The sequence below is a fragment of the Chenopodium album genome, chromosome 4 (assembly GCF_948465745.1).
Source record: "Chenopodium album chromosome 4, dcCheAlbu1.1, whole genome shotgun sequence".
NCBI lineage: Eukaryota > Viridiplantae > Streptophyta > Magnoliopsida > Caryophyllales > Amaranthaceae > Chenopodium > Chenopodium album.
Genome location: NC_137837.1, coordinates 78,184,773 through 78,206,992, shown reverse-complemented (window position 1 = coordinate 78,206,992; position 22,220 = coordinate 78,184,773). Strand labels below are relative to the sequence as shown.

The window sequence follows — 22,220 nt, the reverse complement described above, 5'->3', positions numbered from 1 at the left end:
GAAATGCATTATGCATGATGAGTGGTAAATTATCTCTCATGTTCCTTACCCCTAAAAGAAAATGGTAGTTTTGTAATTGATCATGGCATACTGAAAGAACAATTGCTAAGTTGGATCTATGAGAACTTTTTTCTTTTCTCAACTTAATATACTCTGTACTTTTTTTGAATGGTTAGGGATATAGGGGTGGGTCGGCATACAGTTCAACCTTTTTAAGCCCTGCTGGTGGCAGGGGCTGTGTTGGGGATTGGGGTAATAGGATTCTAGTTGTTGCTGCTGCGTTTTTTTTTTTTTTTTTTTTTGTATTTTTTTTTTGTTTTATTTATTTATTTATTTTTAATAATATATATTGTTCGTCTGTTTAACACAAGAACTGTAGATGCATCTTTGTGTGGGTGCATATATTTTCCAAAGGGGGAGGCAGGGTAACATTTTTGTGGTGTTTCAACTTTCAACCTAATTATGGAACATCTAGTTTGGCACTGTTTGGTGGCTGGCTTTGATTGTTTTGTTTCTTCATGACTTCATGTGAGCAAGCATTCAAAAAGATGTTTTGTAATTTTTATTTTTCTCCAGTTGCTTTAAAGCTAGCTTTTTAAGCTGACTGGTATAGCTGTAAATAAGTAAATTCTTTTGTGTATAAATTTTAAAGTTTTAATCGGCTAACTTCCAATAGCTGGCTTCATCAAACATAATTATAGCTAAAGCTACCAGCAGACTAAAAGAATATATGTAGCTACTAACAGCTGGTTAAGCAAGCCAACTGCCAAAAATTAACAAACTGCAAACCAAGGCCTTTGTCTGATTACTGTGATATAGTACATCAGTTTCAGTTTATGTGGCTTTTATGTTTTAGTTTAAACTATAAATCATGGATATATTTCTGTGCAACTGAGGTATCATGCTGTTTATGCCGAAATTTCGATACTGTATTCCATATACATTTGTTTCTGCTGTTTTGGTTCAAGATATTGGCTTACAGGCTCTTGAAGCCATCTGTAGTTTATTGTGATTCTATTGTCTACAGGATTTCAGAACTGCGCAATGTTTCAATCACGCCATTCAAACTGGCTTTTGAATAGACTAGACTTGGTGAAAGCTGTGTTAATCCTGGATAGCAAGCAACAGGTCTAAGAGTTTGCGTTGGACTTAAAGTGTTCCCCTTGTATGATGACTTGGTTATTTGGAGCCATCTTTCATTCAGATAAGTTTTGTTTACTTCTTTCTGTATTATGCACCTATATTGAACATACTGAGAATATGTCGTAGTACATATTATTTATACGAAGTTATGAACTTGTACGTAGTATAATTTGTAGCTAACTCATGTAAGCCAAGTTTCTATTTTCTGATGAGTAGTCAAGTCCCGTGAAATTTGGTCTATAATGTGCTGCAGGCCTGCAGCTCTGCTGCTTACCTAAGCAGTAGTTACTTTTGTCTAGAAGTTTAAATCCTCTCTTAAACTGAAAGAGACAGCTTATGCCAGAATGACTCTTTAGAATGATACAAATTTTTATACTTGTATAACTTATGCTTAACTGATTTTTTGGAATGCAAAGGCAAATTTCATGAATTGATATGCACTACGAGGGTAGAGGGATTGATTCTGGATAGGAGAGCATCTTAATTTTTTCTTTGATAGGAATATAAAGGAAAATAGAAAGAAGATAAAAAGGTGGATTCTTGTGTATATAGTTCTGCCAACCTCAAAATGTTGAGATTCTGCGTAATTTGCAAGTAGTGTATTAAAAGTTTGACATTATGTTTTCTAATGCAAAACTTTGACCATTGATATCTTTAATGATCAATTACAAAAGTTTGATATGTTTAGACTAATCTCACATCATTAAAAAAAAAAAAAAAAACTTCCTTTGTTCTTAATTAATAAAGGAGTAACAATTAACTACAATGTTATTTTGGAAAGTTTGACAATTATTGCAACAATTTTATTTTGGGGATAATGAATTAAGGGGGTAATAAAAGTCAATCAATCAATCAATCAATCAAAGCCTTAATCCCAAAAGTGGGGTCGGCTAACATGAACCAAATTTGATTATTCCGTGTAGTCATCAACATAAATCTTTCTCCTCCATCCCTTACGATCCAAAACTTCATCCTCACGTAAATCCATGCACTTCATATCCTTCCTCACTCCTTCCAACCAAGTCATCTTTGGTCTCCCTCTTCCTCGTTTAATCCCTCCATGGTCCCACTCTTCCACTCTTCGCACCGGTGCACCCTCGGGTCTCCGTCTTACATGTCCAAACCAACGCAGACGATTTTCCCTTAGTTTATCTACAATGCCCGCCACACCTACTTTCTTGCGAATAACCTCATTTCTGATTCTATCTCTTAAAGTGTTTCCACACATCCACCTTAACATGCGCATTTCCGTAACCTCCATCTTTTTAATATGCTCTTTCTTAGAAGCCCAACATTCTGTACCATAGAGCAACACTGGTCGTATGGCAGTCCTGTAGAATTTTCCCTTCAACTTTAAGGGAATGCTGCGGTCGCATAACACTCCCGTGGCCGCTCTCCATTTAAGCCACCCTGACTTAATCCTGTGGGTCACGTCTTGATCAATGTCACCATTCTTCTGGATGATCGACCCTAGGTACTTAAAACATTCACTCATGGTCAAATCCTTTCCATCCAAACTCACCACTTCATTGCGTGTCCCCCTCTGAGTGCCAAAACGACATACCAAATATTCAGTCTTACTCCGACTTAGCTTAAACCCTCTAGATTCCAACCTTTGCCTCCATTGCTCCAACTTGACATTAACCCCATCCTTAGTCTCATCCACCAAAACGATATCATCTGCGAACAGCATACACCATGGAACCTCATCTTGAATTGGTCTAGTTAATTCATCTAGAACCGTTGCAAAAAGAAAAGGGCTTAATGCAGACCCTTGATGCAATCCGATTGTAATAGGGAAATCTTTTGTCAACCCTCCGCATGTCCTCACATTTGTTGACACATCCCGATACATATCCTTAACTAGGTCTACATACCTTCGTGGGATACCTTTCTTCAACATTGCCCACCAAAGTATCTCTCTTGGCACCTTGTCATATGCCTTCTCTAAATCAATAAAGACCATATGAAGATCTTTCTTCTTTACCCTATAAAACTCCATCATTTGTCTTATCAAATGGATTGCCTCCATAGTAGATCTCCCAGGCATAAAACCAAATTGGTTATCTGAAATGCTTGTGCATGCCCTCAACCTTTGTTCAATCACCCTTTCCCACAACTTCATAGTATGGCTCATAAGCTTAATTCCTCGATAGTTAGAACAATCTTGAGCGTCTCCTTTGTTTTTATAAACCGGGACCAAGGTGCTCTTCCTCCAATCTTGTGGGATCCTTGTAGCCGTCCATATCTTGTTGAAAAGGTTTGTTAACCAATCAATACCAATCTTACCCAAACACCTCCACACCTCTATCGGTACCCCATCAGGGCCAACCGCCTTCTTAGGTTTCATCTTCCTCAGTGCAATCTCCACCTCTACTCTCCTAATCCTTCGCACATACTCCATGTTGATTTCTTCATCACTCATAGAGGTATCTCCTATCACAACTCCATTACTTCCATTAAATAATTCATCGAAGTACCCCTTCCACCTGTCCTTGATGCCCTCCTCTTGCACTAGGACCATTTGGTTCTTATCTTTGACACACTTCACCATGCCAATATCCTTCCTTGCCTCTTGTCTTCTCTTTGCCATCTTATAAATGATCCTTTCTCCCTCCTTGGAATCAAGCTTTTCATAAACCTCCTGATATGCCTTTTCTTTTGCTTGGCGAACAGCTGCCTTTGCCTTACTCTTAGCCTCCTTATACGCTGCAAAGGTTTCATCACTCCTACATTTTCCTAAGGCTTGATAGCATTCCCTTTTTTGCTTAATTACTGCTTTCACCTCTTCATTCCACCACGAAGTATCTCTCTGTACCGAAGTTCTTCCCCTTACTTCCCCTAAGACCTCTTTGGCCACTCTTAGGAAACAGTTCTTCATTCGTAACCAAGTCATGTCCGGATCCACCTCTCCATCCCAATCCGCTTCTTCAATTACCTTTTCTGTAAAAACCTTAGCTTTTGCATCCCTTAGGGTCCACCATCTTATCCTTGGTTCTTCTTGTCTAACTTTTTTCTTCGCCTTCTCTTTCAGACGAATAGTCATTACCAATAGCCGGTGTTGGGTGACCACACTCTCCCCTGGGATAACCTTACAGTTTATGCAACTTTGTCTATCTATGCTCCTTGTGAGCAGGAAGTCTATTTGAGTTGCATTTGCTCCATTCCGAAAAGTTATCAAGTGTGAATCCCTCTTCTTAAACCAAGTATTAGCCAAAATTAAATCATATGATTGGGCAAAATCCATAATAGCTTCACCACCGGCGTCCCTCTGCCCATACCCAAAGCCTCCATGGACACACTTGATAAAAGTCATACTAGAAAAAACATAAGTGATTAGCGGTGTTATTATAGGAGATAAGGTGTTTACAAATGAAATATGGTAGTTGTGTCATGAAATAAAGAGAGAGATGGAGGAATCATTATGATAGTAATAGTTCTCCACCCTCCCCCTAGTATAACTATTACCCCCATAATGAGGGGTTATAGTTCTCTTTTCTTCACCTCTCACCACACCGTTACTATACAAACTCTCTTACAATCTCACCATCACTATCTCATCCTTCCTTAAATTCTCTTTCATTTTATATGGTTTGACTTTTATTACCCTAGTAATACATCACTCTCAATCCAAGCATGCCCAAAAAGTAGAAACTTTAACCTTGCCAAAACCACATGTTTACCTTTTGTTTCTCTCTCTTCGATTTCTCATCACATGAGGTTCAATATAGAATCTACTCAACTTGAGCAATTAAATATTTTATCTACTTTGGAGTTTTATTTATGTCTTTTTATTCAAAGCATTTACTTATTGTCTTTGCGTGTGTGTGTGTGTGTGCATGTGCGCTTATATTAAAGGTGTGAAGTTTTTTTTTTTTTTACGAATTTACTAGTTGCATTTATCTTGAAACACTGTAGTTGCATCTTGCATTATTGATAGTTACAGTAGAATAGGAAAAGTTTTCTACTGTGGAATTGGCCTTGCAGAGCAGTAAGTAATTTGAACCAAAAGGAAGCTTTAAAAATGACTCTTGTTTAGGGATGGAGAGATACTGAGATAGCATGTATAAAGTTCAAAATTGAATATCAAGGCAAACACTAATAATTAGATGAGGTTAATCTCTATTTAAAACATGTACTGAGCAACAAGAAACTAATCGTATAGAACATGAAAGGTGATCAATAGCAGCTTACAGATCTGTATTATTATGCCTATCGTAATAATGATGCATCTGTTTTTTTTTTTTTTTTCTTAATGCTACTATATTTCATTTTGTTATCAAATAATATACGAAGTATTAGAAATTTAAGATTGCAAATTATATACATGCATAAAACTTGTAGGTATAATATTAAGTGTTTACTTGTTTATGAATAAAAAATGCAATAATTTGCTCTCATAAACTACATTTTTTTTTAGTTTTTATAATTTGTGACTTGCAATTTTTAACATTTGGAGTACTGTGGGGCAAAGGGAATAATTTGATTATACTACTTTATGATCTTGTACTGTTGTGAATCAGAAAGAGGAGAGAGAGAGAGAGAGAGGGGGTGGGGGGGGGGGGGGGTGGGGGGTATCCATACTTGGTTTATTTCTGCACGTGTGGAAATACTTGGCCTATAAAACGAGGGCAGTGGGTTTATTTACTGCATATGTGGAAAGACCTGGGCTAGAGACCAGAGGAAAACCAACTCCTGAAGCTGCTATTCTACTAAAGGTATGTAATCCCTTCTATTTATTTATTTACATTACGATGAATATATAATTTTAGAGTGATGCAGAACAAACATTGCTATTTGGCTACCACTGATCTCCATTACCATGTCTATTGTGGCCACTAGTTTCAAAGTTGTTGATTGCCATGAGTGTATGCGTTAATGGGGGTGTTAGCAAGGTGTGGCTGCAAAGCCAAAGTAGTGGGGCTCTGAGAGTCTGGGGTGATTGGCTGATCCTTACCTTGGTGTGTGTATGAGACATATGACATTGTGATGGTTTAGTTTTGATTGTTTCTTTGCTATCCTATATGTATGTTGAAAACTGAGGAAAATTCATTTGTCCCAGAAGCATTATTTTTCAATCTTTTTCCCCTGAATCAGTTCAAATTCTTCTACGATTTATCAGATACGATTATAAGAATATACTGCGTAAATACGTAATTATTTAAGGTATTGTTGCAACCCCAAAGAATAATTGAGTGGGAGCTAAATGGTTGAGCTCCCACCTCATGAATTACAACCATGAGGTTTTGGGGTTCAATTCTTATCACCTCAATTTCATAGTTGGGTCATTGTGGTGTCTTCCTTCTGGATAATTTTACCTTTTTAGTGTTTACCCATCCAAGTGGTTGGGTTTTCTTGTGGATTGGGATCCGGTTATCAATCCAATCTAACAGGCTTTGCTTATCTGGCCAGTAAATCTTTGAATATAAAAACGAGAGATACAAAAAACTCAATTAGATCTCAAACTCTCCCAAATCCTGGCACCACCTTCCTAAAACCAGATCACCTGGATTCCTGGAGCCTAAGCACAAGTAAATTTGTTAGCAGTTTACTTCATAGCAACCAAACCTTTTCTAAGAATCTAGTATAGCACATAAATTTGGCTAGGAAGTGCATGTTAGTCTTATCTTCATCCTGTAAGTATTGATAATTGAATTTCTTTCCCTCCATAGTAAAATTGCTAAAAAAAACCCTTTTCATTTATTTTTACAAATGAACCTCACTGTTTTTCTTTCTCAACACCTATCACAAGGGTCTCGACACCTATCACAAGGGTCTCAGCGCCTGTCATTCATGTGGCACTGAGCCCTTCTGTAAACATCTGAAAATGGTGGCAGAAACTTTAAGATTGAACTTTTTGTAAGGTAGTAGTGTAGATTTTATGCCTGACAATTGAGCCAGGTTTGTGGTGGGATGAAAGCCTACTAGTGTTGACAGAAGTGTCCATGTCTCAAACTGGACAATTTCATATAAGATGCCAAGGTGTCCAAGCCCATGTCAGACTGTTGAGCTCCAACAAGGGTGCTGCCAGTACATGAAGTTTGAGTAATACGTGAAATCATGTTTGGACATTTGGGTTTAGGCTTGATTTTGCATTCCTATTTAGTTAAAGATTAAAATTCACTCACCTTGTCATATAGATGGCTACTCATTTCCGAAATACCTAGGCTTTTGAGTATTGAGCCACCTTGAAACACCTGCCTAAATATTTCATGAGAATATGAGAAAAACAAGTTGGATGACATCTGTTCAGTTCACATTGCTGCTGAATGTAACATCCGGTAATGCTATTAAGCTATTGAAAAAGCTTATGCATGCTTGTGATTTACACACACAACCGATTTAATAACTAGATGACTCGCTTTATGTGGGAGTATTCTTTTATCCTTTTTATAGACCTCTTCAATAAGGTAATAGGGAAGAAGATGAAGGAAAGTTTTGAGAAGTTGTACCTTTACCTTTATTGTATGGAACTGAAATTTCTGATTTGGTAGAACAATGTAAAAATGTGTTTTCAATTGTTCTTAAATTTACTTCTCCTTTCCTTATATTTATCTGAACCAAATGTGACTGAGATCAAAAGATACTGTTTTTCTTTGATATTAACTCTTTGTGAAAAGCTTACTATTATGGTGTATTTATGGGTACAAACTTTTTGTTATCGCAAAATTTTCATAAACTTCCTTCTTACAGGGGCTTGACAAGGATGATCAAATTCAACATATCAACTGACAATTACATGACATTCATCCAACAAGTACGAGACTGGGCAAAGGATCCAAATAGGTTTTCCCATGGTCGTCCTGTCCTTCCGCATCCACCTCCAACAATGAAAGAAGCACAATATATGGACATTGAATTACGAGCAAAAGATGCTAAGCAAATAGAACGAGTTCTGACTGTGAAAATAAGACGGCATGACCTATACATTATTGGCTATCGGATGGATGGAGCTACCAACTGGCTTGAGTTTAAGTGGGACACTGCCAATTTAAAGTTAATTCCTCATTCTGTATCTCTTGGCTTTGGTGAGAACTATGATAACCTTGGTAAGCTAGAGAATCTTGAGAAGGTGGGCTACAGCACGCTCAAACAAACTATCATTGACCTTGCTTTAACTACAGACAGCAAAACCAGGAAGTCCTCATTGCGTGCTTTAGCTGTTATGATATCGGAGACAGTTAGATTTCAGAAGCTGTCTGATACTTTCGCCCCGGTGATGCAGGCACTAAAAGATATTAAATTTGATGAGACTTGGATGGAGCCTCTGATTAAGAATTGGGGTGATCTTTCAGACATGTTACTACGTGAGGACCAATTCGCCATTTACTTCCGCCTACCTCGAGATAAAGAGACTAATCAGCCTAATATCCTTACAAGGACAAAGGAGTTGGGAATAGTCACTTCAGCAGAGGCAGCCAAGTGTATCTCTGTCTTGAAAGGAAACTATCCAACTCGTAAATTGCAACTCATGGGAATTCCTGCTGCAGCTAATTCAGGTAACTCCATTCAGGGCAAAGGGTTACCTCTTCTCCAGGTGTTCTCTGTTCATATCAACAACATTGCTGGTGAAATCTATGGAACAATTCAAGTTGATGATGGCTTAGGTACCCTCCATCTCTACAAACGACAGAGGACTGATTACGAGTCCATTAAAACTAACGAGGCTCTGACTCTCACTGGGCCCTATCGCTGCACATCGGTTAGTCAATATTTTAAAGTGAGTCTTGATCTCAAGAAGCGGGGCAATAACCCTACTTCAGATGTTGAAGTAAGCAATGATTTGTTCTCATGGGATATTTGTCAACTCAGCAATGATGATTACTATGACAAGCGTCTATCTAATGTTGTGAATGGCAGAAGTGGGTCTGCAACAGTGTACTACACCCCGTTTCGTGATGCTGTGCAGGCTAATGTGGAAGTTGTGCTTATCAATGGTGATGGTAAAAACCCAGCTGAAGTGTATGGAAGCCTGGTTGCTCGTTATAGCAACTATATTTTTTCCACTGGTGATGAGCAAGCTAAATACCAAAGTACTCTGTTTAACAAGCCAAGCAAGGAGTTTGTGAAGGTGAACCCTGGTACACCCATCCCATTGTCGAGAGCTGTAATCAGTGTGCCTACTACGGGATCCCTTATAACTGAAGCTAACATATTTGTTAGTTCTAATAAAGAAATTTCCAAGGGGACAGCTGAATTTCCTCCTCAGTTGGATGGTAAAACTGTGAAAGACATTAAGGGGAAATTTGGTCTTGTTCGAGTGACAGTAGCATGGAAAGCTCAGATTTCTGACGACTGATTGACAAAAAAATATATGGTTCCTGCACTCGATCAATGAACCAAATAATCTGTTTGGTCCTGGTAATCCTCTAATGTCTTCTTCGTGTTGTAATGGCCTTTAGGCTTTAATAAATGTATAATTATGTGTGTGTGTGTGTGTGTGTGTGTGTGTTGGCATGTCTTGTAATAACGGCTTCCACTTCTAATCTGGGGAATTGCCAATAATCCTTTGTCTTGGAGTTGCCTTGTAATTTCCTTTAGGTATGAAGAGTTTGATGTTACCTGTGCTATCTCTTCACTAATTTGCTCAATGTTGTTGCTTTTAAGAAAACATGGTACTTCAGAATAAGCTCTCCTATTAGACCCCTTTAGTACAAAAAGATGGTCTAATAGGTGAGATAGGGGTATGTGAGATCCAAAAATCTAACCTTGTGGTTGATGGCATTGCTTATTTACTGACCTTTGCCAGATAATTAATTAGCATATTTATGTGGTCAATCAGCCAAAATATGAAAATATACACTAGATATGACTATCTAAGTCTGTCTAGTTGGCTAAAAAGCTAGCTTTTCAAGCTGGTTGAAGCAACTTCTTCATGTAATGGCTAAAAGCTGGTCATTATCCCTTATAAATGGCTAAAAGCCTAAAACTACCATCTTGCTAAAAGAATATAAATAGCTAAACTACTAGCTGGTCAGTGGTCAAATAAGCCAAGTGACGAGTGAACCGATGGAAGCTATCAGATTATGTAAAATAATACTCCGTACTAGCAACTGAAGTAGGCTAGCAGCCTGTGTTGCACTTGATTTCAATGTATACTGTGATCAAGATTATATTACTTTGCAACTATGGTATCGTTTTTTTTTTTTTAATTCATGTGCTGATATTTTGTTACTGTCCTGTACATCCATATTCTATTTGTTCTGCTGTACTGTTTGGCCATAGCTGGTTTTAATAATCTTATTGTCTACTCGTACATGATTTCAGAACTGAGTGCTGTTTCCATCACTCTACTCCAACTTTATTTGAGTATACTCGATATGGTCAATGTTGCAACCCTGGAGAGCAACTAACTGGTGTTAACAATTTGCAATGAAGTTGAAGTATTTCCCTGGTACGGTGACTTAGTTATGTGGATTCACCTTACATCCAGATAAGCTTTATCTTACTGTTTTCTGTTTTATACTTTGCATTAGATTGACAGAACCTTATGTATGAACTTGTACTGTAATCTGTAGCCCACCTCTATAAATAATGCGATTTTTACAAGTATTTTCTACCGAGCAGTCAAGTCCTGTGGGTTTCCTAAGAAGTAGTTCCTTGTCTTGTATGAGAAAGCTGAGTGAGATAGTTTATGCTATAACGACTCTTTAGGAGACACACGTACATGAATTATAGTTTATGCTAAAAGATGCTTTAGGATAAGGAGAATTTCATGAATTGACATTCACTAGAAGGATTTATTGATTCTGGATAGTATAGCACCCTATTGTTTCCTTTGTATCATTTTCGAAGAACAAGGAAAGAAGATAAAAGGTGGATTCTTTTTTTTTCCTAAAGCTAAGCTTTCTGCTTATCTTTTCAGCAAAACTTCAGTGTGATATTCTGAGTACCAAAAAGATCTGAGAATCTGGGCATAATTTCAATATTGAATGAGAATTGTATCCTCCTTTATTTCTAGTCACTGCCACTTGTACCTTTTATTATTAGTTGATTAGTTTATCTAGAATGAGCGGTAGAGTTAATATCAACTCACTCTTGCCAAAAACTTGAGAATTTCAAATTGGATGTGATGCAATTTGTGTTATAACTGGTTTTTGAAGCTCAGTATAAAATCAGCTCAACTTCCAGTATGATTTTTGTCTCTAATTTGGAGCATTAAATGTTTATTGTGTATTTATGTGTTTGTTAAGTATATTCCACAAAAGGGGTGAAGTTTATTCAAAATTTACGAGTTGTATTAAGATCCCTGATGATGAAAACCCTGCAAACCCTCATTTTTATTACACAGGAGCTGGGAATAGTAACTTCGGCAGATGCAGCTAAATGAATAGCGCAAATAGCCCTGTTGCTAGGAAACCATCCAACTCCAGAAGACTTGCCACAAACTTAACCTGGTTCCATTCGATGGAAAGGATATCTTCTCCTCCAACCTCGAGGTGTACTAAATACTCGGTACGTATCAACAACCTTGCTGGTAAAATATAAGAAAGATTGATTTCAAACATGACTTGGGTATATGTACTAATGTACACATAAAGATTACGAGTACATTCAAGGCTCTCAGACTCTGACTCTTACTGGACCTGTCACAGTTGGAAGTGAATTCCATTCTTAAGAAGCAAGGCAATAACCCTTCTTCAGAGATGAAATCAGCAGAGGGAACTTCGTTTGTTAGTACACTGCAGGCTAGTGTTGTGCAGGCTAGTACATTGCAGACGTTTGTGGAAGCCTGATAGCAGCTCGTTATATCAACTATGATTTATTGCACTGCCACTGGGATGAGCGAACTAAATCTTACTATCGATGTACATATTTTAAGAAGATAGATGAACGGGAGAATGTGAAGGTGAAGTGTGGGACAGGAAATCTCATCCCATTGCTGAGATCTGTGATACCTGTGCCTACTATGGGTCTATAGGATTCCTTGGAAGTTATTAAGGGAAGGGAAGCATGGCCATGTTTGAGTGACAGTAACATGAAGTTATGTACACCCAGGTGAGGGTGTCTATAGGTTCCTGCAGAATTTGTTATATGCACCCAAGTGTACATAATAGGCTATCGGGTTCCTGTGATCAATCGCTACTGATTGTGCTTTAATGTCTTAGATGTAATGGTTTTTGGACTTTTATTTCAGAGTTTTTTTTTTTTTTTTTTTTTTTTTTGAGGTAATTTTCCAAAGACTTCTATATTTGAGCTTCAATTACCATTAAAAACTGAGCCTGGCTTGTTATCTAGTTGCATACAAAGTATATGCCAAGTCTTAATAAATTAGTTTATTAGATTAAAAGTAAAATAATGCTTCATTTTTCTTGATTGACTTGGTTAATCAAGTAATAGTGGCCATTTCAAAATCAATATATACTAATATACTTCGTATTAAAAGATTGTAACGTAACACAACAAATCACCCAGCTGTCTCTATCTTAAATTCCATAGCCAATTCTGTACAACAGTTATTTCATTAAATATAACATAACCAATTCCTCACATGTTACCTTAATTACAACCACCAAATCAATGAAACCAACCAAATCAAATAAGAAGTATAAATTATTCTTCTTGAATATTATTTATTATAGAATATAAAACAAACTAAATGATATATCTAATCTCATAAAATATAGACATATCTTTTTTTTTTTTCCTTCAAAGAAGGGAATATAGGAGAATGAGTAATTACAATAAGTTAATTAAACAATAATTAACATAATCAAATCTTATCATCTCCAACAATAGACCAACCTTCATCCTCATCTTCATCCACATGATTAAGCACATATGCAACATCATAGAATCCCATGTACCCATCATCCCCATCATCCGTTACACCCGCATGTATAATAACATCATCATCATCTTTATCCACCATAACATCATCATCAACAACATCATGAACATCATGATGGGTTGAGGCCGTTTCAAGCAAAAGCTCTCTTATCCCTACCTTCTCATCATCACCATCACAATCATCCTGGCCATCATCATCGTCATAATTATCATCATCATAATAATTATCATGATTATGATGATGATGAATATTTAACTCATCAAGAATACCCGAAGCAGAATAACCATTATCACGTAATTTATTGGAACCCATAACGCGAAAAGTAACCTGGCGGTAATCCAGCTCAGCATCAGCGTTTTTAAGTTTTAAAGCACCCTTAGACTTAACCTTAGACTTCCAAGACGGGTGTAGATGGCACCCAGCACACCGCGATTTTTCACATTTTCCAGTGAATTTGGAGTGGTTGGTAGGCTTGTTAGTGACCTTGGCGAAAAGGCCGGCAGTAGGGGGTGTATTAACCGGGTTTACAATTCGAGAGGCGGGTCTCGGGTTCAATGGCGATGGTAATATTTGATATGTACGGACCATTCCATGTGGACGCCCTTCTCTTCTCATTTTGATTTTCAAAGAATTCAATTTCTCTAGGGTTTTTTTTTTTTAAGGAGAAACGGGATAAAAAAATTGTAAGGGGTAAATAGATGTGAACGTTGAAAGCGCAACGAGTGTATGTTTTTTAGGGTGAGAGTTGTGTTATTTATAGGAGGAGATAGATTTTGACTTTGAAACAGGCTTTTTTTTTTATTGTGTGTTTTTTTATTTGCTTGGAGAGCAAGGATTATGCGTGGAGAGAAAGGTAACCGACGTGTTTGATGGGAGAGTATTTAAATATTAATGCTTTTTTTGACGTGTAATTAATTAATAATTTAGTTTTTTTTTTTGAAATAAATTAATACTTAGATTTTTTTTTTTTTTAAAAAAAAAATTACGGAGTAATACTTTAATTGAGATTTAATGATATGCGATTATCGAATTCTTTTTTTTACACAAATTATCGAATTCAAACTTGATTAGTAAATGAAATTATATTATTTCAAAAAAAAAAAAAAGTAAATGAAATTATATGATTTTTTTTTTTTTTTTTTTTTTGAAAGAAAATGAAATTATATGATTTGATTTGGCATGAATTGTTATTGACCACCAACTCGAAATCAAAAGATTATTTATTAACAGATAGGGCCGGATATCATTTATGAGACTAATTCAAAGATTTTTTTGAGCTGCACTTATTTAAAAGGAAAATGCTATACATACCCTTAGAGCTATATATAAGTATTAAATTACATTAGAAAATCGTATAATATAGGAAATAAAGAAAAATATAAACACTAATTACACTGATTTGCACGCGTTTTTATCATGAATTCCTAGTTTTATACGATTTTCAAAAGTATATTTAATGTTTAGGGCTACATACAACATAACCCTATTTAAATTAAAACAACGTTTTTTTAGTGTGGCCAATCCATCACACCGTGCGGCAAATTGACACATACCAAAACACAGACCGAGTAACTTCTTACCAAATGAAAAACCCCTAACCAAGTAATACAACCACACAGTATGGCCAATCACATATGAAAATTTGTGATTTCGAAATATTTTACTACGTATACAATAATTATTCCGGGATTTCCCTTCTCTCACATAGTCCCAAACCTACAACATTTGTTGTAATTTTTAGGGTATTAAAAAATCGGTTTGGACTGGGCCGTCTAGTAGGTTGCAAAATTTAAAATTTAGATTACCCCTTAAAAATGGGCGTAATGGATAAAATTTGGTTAAGGGTCACCACACAACGAATTAGTAACATATTCTGAGTACCCCTTACAAATGTTGTAGGTATGATTCAAATTCTGAGTACAATTTGGTTTGGGTAGTGGGTCACAATCCATCGTTCAAGTATACGTTGGTATGATTCAAATTCTGTTCAGATAAACTTTTTCAAGTTAGTTTAGTTTTTAACAATTAAATTTTTTGGGTGCAGATGATCCACTAGAAAAATACAAATTACAAATAAGGATCAACGGCTTTTAATCTATGACCTATTGTTTCTCAGTATAGTTTTAAATTTTTAAAAACATTATAAACACTGTACAACATAGATAGTCAATTGAATTATCAATGTATGTTTGCATATATGGTCTAGGCCATAATTAGTTATTTATTTATGGAAATTTTGTGAAAAACTACCTATAATAGTTCAGAATTTGCTAGAAACTACCTATTAAAAAAATGTTGTAATTGACTACCTAATTTTTGAAAAATGTTGTAATTTACTACCTTAGACCGAATTATGAAGTTTGACCAAAATTTTTCGACGTTGACTTGGTCATGTGTCACTTAGTGACCATCACGTGGGAAAATTGTGAGAAAATTTGGGAAAGAAAAGGGTCATTAATTGTCACGTGATGGTCACATGAACAAGTCAACGCCGGAGAATTTTTGTCAAACTCCTTCATAATCCGGTGTAAGGTAGTAAATTACAACATTTTTCAAAAATTAGGTAGCCAATTACAACATTTTTTTTAATAGGTAGTTTCTCGCAAATTCTGGACTATAATAGGTAATTTTTCACAAAATTTCCTTTATTTATATTTATTTTGTTTCAGGTCATTATCTTCCATTCATGTGTTATAAGGTCATTACTTAAGTTACATTAAAATTAGATGTGAAACTTTTAATTAAGTATGCACTAAAGGGTTAAGAGATCAAGTATTGATATATCAAGACTTGTTAATATAATATATTAAAAAGACCGATACAACAATCACGTACTCAAGTTGATTAATGGCTACAAATCACACTTGAGAGGCCACTTTGATTAGTAGTAAACATGATATGTGGCTTATTGGAAACAAAGAAAATCCCACAGCATAATCGCCAAAGATGGAGGCTATCGCGGTAGCCAAACACTTCAAGCGCATGAGCAGTCCTGAAGCTGATCAATTTGCCATGGAAACCAATTCATGCATTATTAGGTGTGAACAAAATTTTTATGGCAAAATCTAAATTATAAAATTAAAAATCTTGGTATTATTAACATTTTACAAATATATAATCATGTCTCACCTTCTTCTCGACGAAAATTCCAACAGACTCGAGATAGTTGTGGTGCCTTCCAAAAACTCCGACAATAGGGCCATCGAGTGTACATGGAGAAGAGAAATCCTTTGCGGTGCATTCAATACCCTTTCCTTGTCCGAATGGTCCGTATCCATTTGGACATAAGTTGGTGTGGATCTTCATTGTGCCAATCAAGCATTGACCACCTTGGTATATGTAGTTACCATAGGTACCGCTAATTCGAGTTATCTTTTCACCACACTTGAGCACAATCTATTTTCATTTATGTATGAAAGTGGAATTAAGGGACAATATGTTAGAAGCAAGAACTAAAAAATTAACATAATAAGATATTCGATGATTTTACAGCGGTATTATTTTAATGATATACAATATGATCGGTTTATTTTTTTTTTTACATTATAAAATAGCCACAATTAATCATATAATATTTACCATGTAAACTTAAATTTTAAAAAATTTAATTCAATATGAAATAAATATATTCGAGAAATTATAAAATAAGAATAAAAAAAACATAAATGAAAATAAATATTTGATAAATCAAAAAAATGTTGATAATACTATTTTATACCAATAATTAAGTAATATAATCAATTACTAGGAAAATATGTCAATCATAAACTATATAATCATTAAATATTATAAATGACTACTGTAAAATTTCATAACTTAATAATTTTCTTGTATATATATTTTACGTGTATTAATTACTAACCTTGGACTCATTTCCACAAGTGCCACCAAACATCTTGGTGTAGGTACCACCACATGGCTTAGCTACGACGAACCCAATGGCATCGATAATGAACCCGTGCCTTACAATCACTTCCTTGATGCTCTCACCTTCTTGTAGTTTAAAGCTGTAGTTTTCGGGGCATTGTGAACCATAAGGTCCGTATTGTTCAATCATATGCTTCTATTAAAAATAAACTTAATTTCAACATACATGAATAATAATAATCAAATAATTGGAGCTCAGCTCGAAGAAATGGATTAAACTTATTTATGCATAGAGAAATAGAAAAAAAAAAAAAAAAGGAACTAACTCCGAACCTGGGCGATTTCTTGAGCCATTTTGTTGAGAGCGAGGTGATCGAAGAAGCTTGGAAATTACTAATAAGTTGTAGTAACTAAGTGAATGCTGTGATTTGTAATGAATGAAGAGGATGTGTATATATACACATTTAGATCATCACTTTGAATATATTCTAGTGGTCCATAATTCTTCACTTTGAATATATACACATTTAGATCATCACTTTGAATATATTGTAATGTTATATATATACACATGATTTAGATCATCACTTTGAATATATCAATTATACATGCATGTGAGCATAGAAATAAAGTGAAATATATCGTGTAATATTTAATCCATTTATATACATATTCCATTGGATAGTGATAGATTGATTGAATTGATGAATTCTCATTATATGTGAAGCTATCCAGTAAATCGGTGCGTCTAAAGTAGGCAGAGTGCCAAAATTGGAACTTAGTACTCAATTTACATATTTAATTTCTTTTTATTGGCTTAGGGTTGGATTGAGTTAGATTTCGTAAATATGATATGATGGTGGAGGTGTATGCATTGTGCTAAAGCTTAATGTACATTATTTGAACATGAGGCATAAAACCAAAGCATATAAAGACTAAGGGCATGTTCACATTTAGTGAAGTGAAGTGAACTAAACTGAACTGATTGAAGTTGAACTGAAATGAACTAAATAGAGCTGAAATGAATATTTTATAAGAGAAGGAAATTGAGAGCTGAATTGAACTGAACTGATTGGAGTTGAACTGAACTGAACTAAACTGAAATTAAGCTAAAATGAACAGGCCTTAAGGCCATGTAAACTAAAATGACCGTGAACTGAATTGCACTCAAATAACCTAGATTACTATTATTAATTTATTATTTAATAATTAATTAATAATAGTTGGACAATTTGCAATAGCTACACTAATAATGTCACCCTTATAATTTGATCATGATAATTAATACGTAGTATTTTGTTTTAAATCTATACCATTTATTCCATTGACCAAACTATACATATTTAATACCTTGTATGCGGAAATTAAAAATACTTAGTTACCCTTTCTTCTTTCCCCTTTCTCTTTACCATCCCCTCTCAATAATGATTTCTGGCGCAACAATTGCTAGTATTGCCACAATCAATCGGGGTCTAAATCGTGGAGATAGATAAGGGGTGATCTCAATGACATGTTTGCTTCAAATTGTAGGATCTGCTAGCTTGTACAAAAGTTGAAGTTATGACTTACACTCCAATAACTTGAAAAGTTTTCCTGAAATTTAACAATTATAACTTGTGAATTTTGTGATGCAAGGTTAATACAGTTAATTTGTATATAGTGGGCTAAAAATGTAAAATTTTTACCCAAGATTATTACTTAATCGTCAATAATAATTTACATAGTTGTTTCATGGAATGATGGTGCTCATATTTCACATCAAATGAGCATATATGCTTATCAACTAAGGTGTTGACGTTGATTCAATCCTTGCATTGCATCCAAAGATGCTGCCTTATGATCTGTAAATGTTGATAACAACATTGACGATTTTCAAAGGTGCCACATAATTTGTTCCTAAGACGTCAACTAATGCTGCCTTTTGAGTTGGATATGTTGAAAACAATATCGAGTTAATAAGGATTGAGTTTGGGTATCTTAGAATTTGTAATTAAGGATACTGACCCCTATTCCCCTAATGAATTTTTTTATATATACAATCAGGTGCAAGATGAACTTAAGAGTGTACTGCTCATTTATAATTTTTTTGCTCATATTAAAATATTAAAATGAGGGGAGAAAAAAATTAAATGAGCCAAAAAAAAAAAAAAAAAAAAAAAAAAAAAACACACCACCTTTGGGTGGATCTATCTCTATGTACACTTGTGTGTATCAAAAAGGTTTTGGGCCTCCTAATAAGGAAGACTAATTTTTCTTTTTCAATTATCTAACGCAAGCGCAAGTACATTTGAAAACATGAATGGTGTATGTACTAATTACTACGTATTAATCATGGCCTAGCTCCTTTGCGCGAGGGCTCTATATTCCTGCCAAACATCTTAGTGTAGGTACTTGGCTTAGCTACGACAAATCCAATTGCATCCAAAATGAAACCATACCTTACTATCACTTCCATTATACTTTCACCTTCTTCAAGTTTAAAGTTGTAGTTTTCAGGACATTGAGAGCCATAAGGTTCGATGGCAATCATATACTTTCGATCTCCTTTGAAAGACAAGGGTTATTCGACCTCCTTCGAAAGACAAGGTTTATCTCCTCTTTTCGTAGGAGAATCATTTTAGGTAGGTTTGAATCCATGATATTAGATCTAATGCATTGTTGTGAAATTATTTCGTTGGTGAAAATTATGCAAGATCACAAGGGTTATCAAGCTTTCAAATACACACAGATGAATTAGAAGGAAAACATCCTCACGACTACAAAGGATCGTTAGATTGTCTCTCCAACAAGGTTGTATTTTCAAGCGATATAATGAAAATAGTATAGTGTACAAGGGTTTGAAAAAGAATACTAGTGTTTGAAAAAGAACATGACATTAGAAAGAACATAAAGTTTTTACAAAAGAACGTGATAATTAATTACAAAACATGCATATTACTTTTTCATGGTTACTCAGATGGTTGAATGTGTTTGAAAAATAACCCTATGTTTGATAAGAGAACATGTTTGTGTTTCCGCCCATGTTCTTTAAAATATGCTTAATGTTATTTTTTTTCCCATGTTCTTTAAAACATGCATTTTTATGTTCTTTAAAATATGCCTAATGTTCTATTTTTTGCCCATGTTCTTCAAAATATGCCTAATATTCTTTTCGGGTGTACCCGAGTGCACCAACCATGCACTGGCGATATAAGTGAGAGATGTTCTACAGTGCAAGATCTACTCGACAATCATAGTGTTTATGTAGGAAATTTTTATTTGATGCAATATCTTATGTATTTGTTAAAGTCGAATATCCTTTGTTAATGTTGACGACTTTTTATCAGTGAATTTTTTTAAGCATAATATTAATGTGGCCAATTGACCGTATTGATATAATTAAAAGTTACACCCTTGTAACAGATTATAAAAGTTAACACCCTTGTAACAGTACAGATTAGTATAAAAATTATTGCTGGTGATATATTGATATAAAAATTAGCAGTTGGCGATATATTGGTATGTAAATTAACATGTTGCAACATTTACCTCTATTATGTCGTCAGAGTATAAGCATAGTTTATACGCACCTTAGCTAGTGTGAAAAACTTTTGGACGATGGAATAATGTGATGCAAGGTTAATACAGTTAAAACAAGCCCAGCTCGATTTGTTTTATAGTGGGCTAAAAATATAAAAGTTTACCCAAGCTTATTACTTTGTCGTCAATAATAATTTACATAGTCGTTGCATGGAATTATGGTGCTCATATTTCACATCAAATGAACATATATGCTCATCAACTAGGGTGTTGATCAACTAGGGTGTTGATGTTGATTCAATCCTTGCATTGCATATTTGCATCCAAAGATAATGCTGCCTTATGATCTGTAAATGTTGATAACAACATTGGCGATTTTCAAAGGTGCCACATAATTTGTTCCCAAGACATCAACTAATGCTGCGTTTTTGTGCTGGAAATGTTGAAAACAACATCGAGTTAATAAGGATTGTGTTTGGGTAGTTTAGATTTTGTTTTTAAGGATACCGACCCCTAATGAGATTTTTTTTTATATATAATCGGATGCAAGGTGCATTTAAGGGTTTACTGCCCATTTTATTTATTTTAATGTTTATAAGGTATTTTCTTTCATCATTTTTTTATAAGGTCGTTTATTTCCACAAAATCTAAACTGTATTAGGTAGGTTTTTTTTTTTTCAAAAAAAAAAAAAAAACCTTAAAAATTTTTAAGGGACTATTTTGTGTATATTGTTATGTTAAATATTTTGCCATGGTTATAATTCAATCATTAATTTGAATCAATTTTTCATTATATATATATAGTTGTAGGCACGAAAAATGTATATAAGTGCCACATGGGATACTTTACTGGTCAAAAGTCAAAATATTGACTCGGGTTTTGACAATTAATTTAATTTAATTATTTTGGGTGAAATAAGTTAAATTAGCCCATTTTAATTGTTTTAATAAAATTTTTCATTTAATAGCAAAAGCCTACTTAAATGGGTTAAGCTATATAAATTAGTCAAGATTACCAAGTCAAAAGCCCAACTTCATTGTACATCAAACCCTAACCCTAACAGTTACTCACTCTATAAATAGAGACTCTCTATTTCATTTAGGAGCAGGAAAAACCTAAAAAAGAGAGAAAAACTCAGAAAAAACCTCTCATCAAATACTCTAAACTTCTCCAAAGAAATCCTCTCAAAACCTAGAAGAAGAACAACAAGCATTCGACGTGCCGTTCTACTTTAGAAGATCACCCGTGGAAGAGATCAAGCCTCGACGACCCTCAACACAAAGGAAAGAAGGAATTTAAATCATCAAGAACACCGGTTCAACCTCTACATCAAATAATCATTGATCGAGATCAAGCCTCGTCGGCCCTCAATCAAGAATTCAAGTCAAAGGTTTACATCAACAACAAGTCAAAATTCTACATCAACAATAAGTCAAAATTCTACATCAAATCTTCGATCGAGATCAAGCCTCGACGGCCCTCGTTCGAGAATCAAGTTAATTCGTGAATTACGTCAAAGTCAAAGTGGAGATCGAATCAGAGGATCAAATTAGAGATTGTACCCAATATTATCATATTAATAAAATTAACACTTTGTTTCATTTATTTTGAATCTATATTTTGCAGATTTGAAATTTGTGTTTACAATAGTATAATTAGTCATTCATTTTATTTATTATGTTAATATATGTTTTGTATTATAATAAAAAAAAAGTCCTAAAATGAAACTATTATATATGAAATGAAAGGAGCATAAAGAAGATACCAAGACAATAATATACTACCTCCGTTTTTTTATTAGTTGACACGTTTTGACTTTTGCACTATTCACACACTCTCCTTTGACCGTGTATTTTGGTTTATACGTAATGAAAAATACAGTCATGTGTGATCTTGTTA

At 34.7% G+C, this 22,220-nt stretch overlaps 3 protein-coding genes across 6 annotated transcripts; 1 reads left to right on the top strand and 2 right to left on the bottom strand.

Moving 5' to 3' along the window:
* The first annotated feature begins 5,712 nt into the window (after window positions 1-5,712).
* On the top strand, window positions 5,713-12,295 carry LOC145629427 (60 kDa jasmonate-induced protein-like). 4 transcript variants are annotated; one of them, XR_014111672.1, is made up of 5 exons: window positions 5,713-5,861; window positions 7,837-9,504; window positions 10,411-10,537; window positions 11,435-11,598; window positions 11,739-12,295. XR_014111672.1 is itself a non-coding variant. In XM_081682025.1 (2 exons), exon 2 carries the CDS (start codon window positions 7,850-7,852, stop codon window positions 9,440-9,442), a length of 1,593 nt encoding a protein of 530 aa, XP_081538151.1. In that variant the 5' UTR covers window positions 5,931-6,104; window positions 7,837-7,849; the 3' UTR covers window positions 9,443-9,713. The 4 variants fall into 4 exon arrangements, 2 of the variants coding, with proteins under 2 accessions (XP_081538151.1, XP_081538150.1); XR_014111673.1 differs by having other exon boundaries at window positions 10,411-11,273; XM_081682025.1 differs by lacking the exons at window positions 5,713-5,861; window positions 10,411-10,537; window positions 11,435-11,598; window positions 11,739-12,295 and adding an exon at window positions 5,931-6,104 and having other exon boundaries at window positions 7,837-9,713.
* A 383-nt stretch (window positions 12,296-12,678) lies between these two features.
* LOC145629428 (uncharacterized) lies at window positions 12,679-15,539 on the bottom strand. Its single transcript, XM_081682026.1, has one exon. The coding sequence runs from the start codon at window positions 13,547-13,549 to the stop codon at window positions 12,857-12,859; it is 693 nt and encodes a 230-aa protein (XP_081538152.1). The 5' UTR covers window positions 13,550-15,539; the 3' UTR covers window positions 12,679-12,856.
* A 155-nt stretch (window positions 15,540-15,694) lies between these two features.
* On the bottom strand, window positions 15,695-17,287 carry LOC145629429 (protein GOS9-like). Its single transcript, XM_081682027.1, has 4 exons — window positions 17,135-17,287; window positions 16,797-16,997; window positions 16,064-16,330; window positions 15,695-15,932 (listed from the first exon to the last, which is right to left on the bottom strand). Exons 1-4 carry the CDS (start codon window positions 17,153-17,155, stop codon window positions 15,909-15,911), a joined length of 513 nt encoding a protein of 170 aa, XP_081538153.1. The 5' UTR covers window positions 17,156-17,287; the 3' UTR covers window positions 15,695-15,908.
* Between the last annotated feature and the right edge of the window lie 4,933 nt (window positions 17,288-22,220).

Excerpts from the sequence above, each read along its gene's own strand:
- LOC145629427 (XM_081682025.1), top strand. The coding sequence starts at position 7,850 with ATGATCAAATTCAACATATCAACTGACAATTACATGACATTCATCCAA.
- LOC145629428 (XM_081682026.1), bottom strand. The coding sequence starts at position 13,549 with ATGAGAAGAGAAGGGCGTCCACATGGAATGGTCCGTACATATCAAATA.
- LOC145629429 (XM_081682027.1), bottom strand. The coding sequence starts at position 17,155 with ATGGCTCAAGAAATCGCCCAG. Across the intron at positions 16,998-17,134 it reads TGGCTCAAGAAATCGCCCAG|AAGCATATGATTGAACAATA; the intron begins GTTCGGAGTTAG and ends TATTTTTAATAG. Across the intron at positions 16,331-16,796 it reads CTTGTGGAAATGAGTCCAAG|ATTGTGCTCAAGTGTGGTGA; the intron begins GTTAGTAATTAA and ends AAATGAAAATAG.